Genomic DNA, 7,663 nt, shown 5'->3' with positions numbered 1-7,663 from the left:
TGGGCGCGAGAGAGAAGAGAAGAAGAGAAGCAGCGCAAAGATAAAAAACAAACTTTTCTACAATTAACGATCCCCTGCCCTTGTCCGCGTCTTAATCCTTTTCACCAAAACGACGTCGTTTTGGTAAATTTTTTTTTTTTCCCGTGTGAAGGGGGGGGGGCAAATGCCCCCTATGCCCCTCTAAATCCGCCCCTCTAACCACTGATCGGGCGTGATACGCATACGCCCACACCACTGATAGGGCGTGATGCGCATACGCCCGACCAGTGGTTCGGGCATGATTCCCTTACGCCCACGTTGTTTTTTTAATAAAAATTAATATTTTTTAAAATTTTAGTAATTTAGTGTAATTTTAGTTTAATTTTAGTAAACATTTTAGTAATTTAGTGTAATTTTAGTATAATTTAGTATAAATTGAGTATAACTTTAGTATAATTTATTATAATTTTATTAATTTAGTAGTATTTTAGCATAATTTTATAAATTTAGTATAATTTACATTATTTACAATTTTATTAATTTAGTGTAATTTTTTTGTAGACGGAGCGGCCTACTAGGGGTGGGAAATCCATCCCGTCATCTGCTCGTCGTCTAGATATGGACGACGAGGATGATACACCACGACATACGAGATTGCGTGGTATAGATATATCTGGTCGTAGGCGGAGAGGGGCTGCGACGGAGCAGGTGAGGAGGGGGTCGATATTCATGGATTAGAGGGGGCGACTGATTTTGATGACAGAGAGCTCGATAGCGATTCTTTTCAGGACTACCTGGATGTGGCAGCCCGGCAGTGCGACAGTCCACAGTTGCACATGATCGCGAGGTTGAGGAGAGCGATGAGCAGCCGACCCTGGGGAGACAGCCGACCCAGCGCGTAGGAGGTCGTTTTGCGAGTACAAGTATTTTTAGTATAATTTAGTATTTTTTAGTATAAGTTTAGTATTTTTTAGTATAAATTTAGTATAATTTAGTATTTTTTAGTATAATTTAGTATTTTTTAGTATAATTTTAGTATAATTTAGTATAATTTTAGTATAATTTAATATAATTTAGTATAACTTTAGTATAATTTAGTATTTTTTAGGATATTTTAATATAATTTTATAATTTTCAGGGACAAGCAAACGTCCCAAAGCTAGTGAGGACGAGAGCTGGGTAGTTACTGCACCGGTTGATGGTGGTCCCGTTGATGGTTCCGTGATTCCTAGTTTTCTAGGACATGTTGCCTCACGGATGTTGGGAGGAGAGATTCGGTCGTTTCTGACATGCTACAACAGATCGGCAGCATGCCGAGATTTGTGTCAGTGATTTTCTGGTGCGTCAGCCGAGGTAAGAATAATATAGTGTGTCAACATTTATTGTAATTTGTATTTTTAACTATAAACATAAAAAACATTCAGTAATTGTATAAATTGTATATGTGTCATTTTACAGCTGAGGGAGATGCTAGTGAGGACTGGTTTGTCTCACCTTCCACATGCCATGTTCAGGAACCTCGACACTCCGCCGTTGACTGCGTTCGTGGAGCGGTGGCAGCCTGATACGAACTCCTTCCACATGCCGTTCGGGGAGATGACTATCCAGCTGCATGATGTGTGGCAGATTCTTCAGATCCCGATCGACGGTCCGATGGTGTCCGAGTCTCCCCCTACTGACTCGCTTCATGCCATGTGCATGATGATGTTTGGGGTGAGTCAGGCTGAGCTTCTGTTGCCGACTAGTCATTTATGGGCAGGTGGAGCTGTATTTGTTGGGGCTGTACAAGGGCTTCTCGCCGAGGGTAGGGATGACGCTACTCGGGCCACAGCATGGATGTGGCTTATGCTTGGATCCACTCTGTTTGTTGACAAGAGTGGAGATAGGATTAGGCCGGCCCATCTTGCTGAGGTTTACAGCGGTGTCAGCGGGGCAGCTGAACTATCATGGGGGTCTGCTACACTAGCCATGTTGTACCGGCAGCTGGGGATAGCGAGCAGAGGAGACTGTTCAGGTATATGCGGATGTTTGACCCTACTGCAGGCATGGATATATGGGTATTTTCCGGTTTTCCGGCCGCATAGAGGAGCTCACTTGATCCCAGCTGACCATGCCCGTGCACTGAGATGGGAGGTCGGGGTACCAGGCAAGACGACCACCCGACTAGATACCATACGCGGGCAGCTGGACCGTATGACGGCGGCAGAGGTATTTTAATAAATTTTAGAATAAATTTAAGTATTATTTATAGTATATTATTATTTTTTATTGAGTATTACTTTTTTTTTAGGTTACGTGGTTGCCTTATGGTCCTGTCGCCGATGATGATCGGATTCGAGTGTCCTACGCCGGTTGGATACGGTGTAGAGACATCGTCGAGCCGTATATGCCCGATCGAGCGCTGCGACAGGTCGGATATACTCAGCCTATCCCAGCTGAACGTATTAGACCTGATAAAGCAGTACGACCATGGAAGTCGTTATCGTACAGGCTCACGCATTCCTTAGTCACAGTTGAGGACACCTGTCGGAGATTTCCATCGGCTCGGGGCATTGATCGGAGGAGATGCCGACCAGTTGGATACGATCCCACTGCCTGTGATCCTGCTTATATGGATTGGTATAGGCGATATTCGCATCCCCATCTCCTTCATGCACCACAGGCTGGACCGGTACAACATGCTCGCGCCAACAGCGAATTTGTAAGTTTATTATTATTTAATATTATTATTTAGTATTAGTTTATATGTGTTTAATTTTTAATATTTATTTATTACTTTTTTTTTTGCAGTGGGTTAGCTGGTTGTGGCATGTCACCCAACTATCGGCTACCCACCGATCTGACGAGGATGTTCCACGCATTAAGAGGGAGATGGATGAGTTTATGGATGCGTGGCGTCGGGCGAGCTGATTTTTTTGTTGTAGACATTCATACATTTAAACACTTTTTGTTGTAGATATTAAATTTACTCTTTTACGTTTATAAATGTTTATTTTAATTTTTATGTTTTTAAATTTTATTTGTTAAGTACATTTATGTAGTTACGGGCTTAACGGACTATTTACGGGTTTAACGGCCTATTTACGGGATACAGAAGCTATTTTTTTTGCTCTCTCGACACACGGGCGTGTGTCTACCACGCCTCACCGTGTGGTCGGGTGTGACAGCCCCACGCCACACCGTGTGGTCGGACGTGGGACTATCACGTTCGACCACACGGTGTGGCGTGGGGCTGTCACGCCCGACCACACGGTGAGGCTTGATGTTCATACGCCCCACCATGAGGTGAGGCGTGATGTTCATACGCCCGCGTGTCGAGAGAGCAAAAAAAAAAAAGATTTTTCCACCCCAAAACCCATGAAAGGGTAATTTCATCCTTTCACGGGGCTAGGGGTGGGAAATTGGGACTGGGTTTAACAAAACCCTCTGAAAAATATAGTTGGATGCATCCAGGAGCTTATGGTATGGATCTAGTAAGACTAAGACTTACTTTGTTAAAAATAAAGTAAAGTTGATATATTTGTTAAATGTGATGGCCACATGAGGGGATGTTTATTATCTTGATTTTGTTAAATCAGACACTCAATCTTATTGGACTAATCAGATTAAATTTTTTTATGGACATGATTCTACTTGATGTGCTTTCATGACCACTATTCCAAAACATTGTTATTCTCTCAATTCTTCTCTCTTATTTACCTGCCATAAGTGCCATAGTATTTTCATACTAATATAATTCCAATTACTTATTGATAAAATTGTAGATAAGTTTTAAAATTTGAATTTTGATGTAAATATCCCTAAATACTAAGCCAGAGCCCAGTCTAATCAGCCTGGTATGAATTTAGGGAGGCCCATATGAACTTGAAAATCAAATTTAAAATCCAGTTCATATCAGATATTAAAATCCATTATTGAACTTTAACTATGAGTAAGTGGTTTTTGCCATTATAGACATAGGAACAACTCCAATTTACTAAAGAAATTTCAACACACTCTATATACGCTCCAAATCTATTGGGGAAATGACGTTCCGAAGATGTCTAAGAGATTTAGAATTATTATTGAACCAAACTATTATCAACTTAAGCTTTTAACATTTAAATTCTTGATAGCCTACATAAACTTATCTTAAAAAATTCATTCTTTAATAATAAAAATTAAATTTATACTAGATGCAGGCCTGGACAGATGAGACATGTAGCTGGAACCGTGACAAGTGTAGATGGAATATGAAAACAAAAACAAAGAATCAAATAATAATAGCTTAAAATGTAGAAGATGATATTATGAGCTTTATCAACACCATTAGGATCCAATCTAAGAGTAGGTACTGACCCTAAACTTCTTTACTCCTGCATCATGCACTTCAACAAAGAACTGAACAGAATCGGCATCAACATCAGCATCAGCATTTTTCGGTTTAGCAGTGAAACAAATTCATGCTTCGATCATTACCAGCTCTAGCTTGAAGAGCTTGAAGACAAGTATGTCTTACCATCTTCAATTTGAAGGCACTGTTCTAACTTCTATATCTCTGATACACATATTCCAAATAAAAGATCAAGAAGGAAACAATAGATACACAGCACAGCACAACAAAAAAGGAAAAAGTAACATGAAAATTTACCTCTTCAACCTTGTTCTCATTTTCATATCCTCTTCCATAACTGAAAAGAGGGAGGAAAGAAATGACATTAGAAGAACTGTAAATAAAGAAAACGAATACCATAAACGTAATTGAAGAAGAAAAAAATAATAAAAAATAAGAAAATGCAAAATTGAAAAGAGAGGAGGATGACAGAAAACCATAACCGAAACACAGCAATTATAAGAACTAAAATCCCTAACTGAATACTACAAAGTGAAACCAGAGTAGGGGGGAAAAATCCGTGTATACAATCCTGCAATTCCTTCTCATTTCTAGTGCAATGTATGATAATATCGAATTATTAGGCTACAACCCCAAATTCTGCAACTGGATACAAATAAAAGAAAAAAAAGGGAAGAGCATAAAAATATAAAATTGAAAGATAGTGCATAACTATCTGTATAAAAGAGAATGTATTATGCAAATTCCTCATAGTTCTTTTATGCTTCTGTATTATGCAGCATTACCTTTATCACAAAGGTCTCTGTGTAGAGATACTAAATAAGTACTGAAGAAATCAATTTCTCAACCAGTGATGAATACGATGAGAAGCGATAAATCAGATCTTATTATGATATTCAGCTAAAATTGCAAGTAGTAATGCTATGTAGTCAATCAAAGCAAAAAAAAAAAAAGTTTAAACCAACAGACTCTACAATCAGAATTAAATCAATTAATGGATCTGTATATATACGAAATACAAATAAGATACTAAAACTATGTAACGGGCTAACTCAATTAGAATACCAACCCGATCAAAAAATCAAAATCAAACAAAACTTAAAGCCTAAACTAATTAGATTAGAACACTAACCTAATAAAGGTACAATGTCACACCATGGGAAATGAATGGCGAATGAGATATGAAAGTTTCCGCGTGTCAACAGAACCGGGCTTCTGACACCTCCCATGATTGGATCATCATTTGTCAAGCATCTTCCTTCATGGAAGCAGATGAGCTTCACAAGTTCTGTGCAAAGGAGCAAGTCATGGCAGTAAAAAGTTGAGAAAAGCCAAAGACTGATAAGGTTGTTGCTCTGGTGATAAATGTTAGATACTGCTCCAGCAGAGACATGAACTCATGGCAGCAGCGTGCAAAGAAGGGAGGAGAACCGAAAAATGTTTGTCAGTACTTAGCTGCCTTAAATGAGTTTTCTCCCTGCTTTAACCAAAGTTGCAAACTTTTCAAGGCTTCCACATCTTCTAACCAGCTTGTTTACCAACTCTGTTGCCTCTTCATTTCGCTTTAACCTCAATAGCGCACCAAGTACTTGGCTCCATATGGATATATCAGAATCAAATCCTCTCCTCTCCATCTCGACTTGCAATTCAAAAGCTTCATCCACCATTCCCTTACTGCAATATCCCTCAACCAATGAACTAAGCATAACCTGGTCCAGCTCTATTCCTTGGCTCTGCATTTTGCTCACAAAAACCATTGCAACTTCCATCCTCCTAGCCTTGCAGATGCCATCTATTAGTGCCCCAAATGTATCAACATTTGAGTTAACACCTCTGTTAGACATCTTATCAAACAGCAATAGTGCTTTATCAACTAAATTTTGTTTACAATATCCATTTATAAGCAGATTATACATGTGGGTATCAACACTTAATTCTCTATGATGCATCTCCCACACCAACTTCTCAGCTTCTTCAATTTTTCCATAGCTCGAGTACCCATCGATCAGTATTTTATATGTGATGAAATTGAATGCCTCTCCTTCCTTTTCCATCAAAGCCAACATGGAATCTAACTCCTCAAAATTCCATCTCTTAGCACAAGCAGCTAATATTACATTATATGTTGCAATATTAGGGTGAACTCCTTTGCTCACCATTTGCTCCACCAATGCTCTACACCTCTTGATCTCTCCAATCTTACACAATCCGTTAGCCACAGCCATCAATGAATAGGCAGAAACTTCAATATCAAATTCAATCATTCGATTGAAAAACTCAAGGGCTAAACTCATTTGGTCATGTTTATCAAGGGCAAGCAAATGCATTGTACAAGTTCTTTCATCAATATTTATTCCATTATTCTTCATATGATCAAAGGTCTCCAAAACTCGGTAAAATTTATTATTACCAGAATAAACCTTTAACATCAAATTAAATAACTTGGCTGTGACTTTTAACTCAAAGCAACAACATTTTTCAATGGTAGATGCTAACAAAGGAAATGGGTACCTGGAAGATTCCTCAATTGACACAGACTTCAGAAGATTTTCTGCTTCTGAGAACCTTCTTCCCTCTAATAATCTCGAAATTAGAGTCAAATGGGCTTGGAGGTCCGCTTTGAATGGAATCGAAGATTGATTTCCAGATATCAAATTGAAGAAACGCAAGCATTTTAAGGGTTGAATATGTGGGTTGGATAGAATTTGGTGAAGCTGCGCGGAATTGAGATTGGAGAGAAATGTTGAAGAAGGAGAAATTAGGGCTTCAGAGATGGAGCGTGAAATTTCTTGACAGGATTTAGGGGATAGAAACGAAAGGCGATTCCTTTTGACAGTTTTCAGGGTTACGAAGAACTTCTGCGATGCCATATTTCTATAGAATTGAAAATGGAATGATTTGTATTCACAATTAAGAGAGTGGAGAGAGCAGGGACTGGGAGCATTCACCTACAACCTGCTCAATTTTAGATCGCCGGAGGTGTCATCACGTAACAAGTAACAACAGTCAAGCAAGGTTGTAAAAAAGAGCTAGCCCTGCGCATAGGGTATTCAAGAATTGATCTGGTATTAGTCGGAATAAAATGATTAATTAGATTTGTATTTTTTTATTTTTTATTTGTCAATGATATTACTCATCACGTGGCATTTAAGAGACCCGAATCAATTCTCGGAGAAAGAGAACACATGGCGCCTCCTCAATGAAATAGAGTACGACTGCATATTAAGAACTTTAATTCAAGAAGTTTAACTAGACTCAGTCAAAGATCCAATCGTTATTATGACCGCGTCCAATCCCGAGAATCACAGGCCTAGTGGACTTGAGGAATATCAGCCTCGATATCTGGATACA

General features: G+C 39.0%; 1 protein-coding gene across 1 annotated transcript; it reads right to left on the bottom strand.

Annotated features, from left to right (window-relative positions):
* Positions 1-4,220: 4,220 nt before the first annotated feature.
* On the bottom strand, positions 4,221-7,364 carry LOC136224877 (pentatricopeptide repeat-containing protein At2g28050). Its single transcript, XM_066013307.1, has 3 exons — positions 5,445-7,364; positions 4,610-4,649; positions 4,221-4,516 (listed from the first exon to the last, which is right to left on the bottom strand). The coding sequence occupies exon 1, from the start codon at positions 7,180-7,182 to the stop codon at positions 5,773-5,775; it is 1,410 nt and encodes a 469-aa protein (XP_065869379.1). The 5' UTR covers positions 7,183-7,364; the 3' UTR covers positions 4,221-4,516; positions 4,610-4,649; positions 5,445-5,772.
* Positions 7,365-7,663: the final 299 nt, after the last annotated feature.

The sequence above is a fragment of the Euphorbia lathyris genome, chromosome 3 (genome assembly GCF_963576675.1).
Source record: "Euphorbia lathyris chromosome 3, ddEupLath1.1, whole genome shotgun sequence".
In the NCBI taxonomy this organism is placed as follows: domain Eukaryota; kingdom Viridiplantae; phylum Streptophyta; class Magnoliopsida; order Malpighiales; family Euphorbiaceae; genus Euphorbia; species Euphorbia lathyris.
Note: the sequence above shows the minus strand (reverse complement) of the source record. Positions and strands in the feature narration are given on the sequence as shown.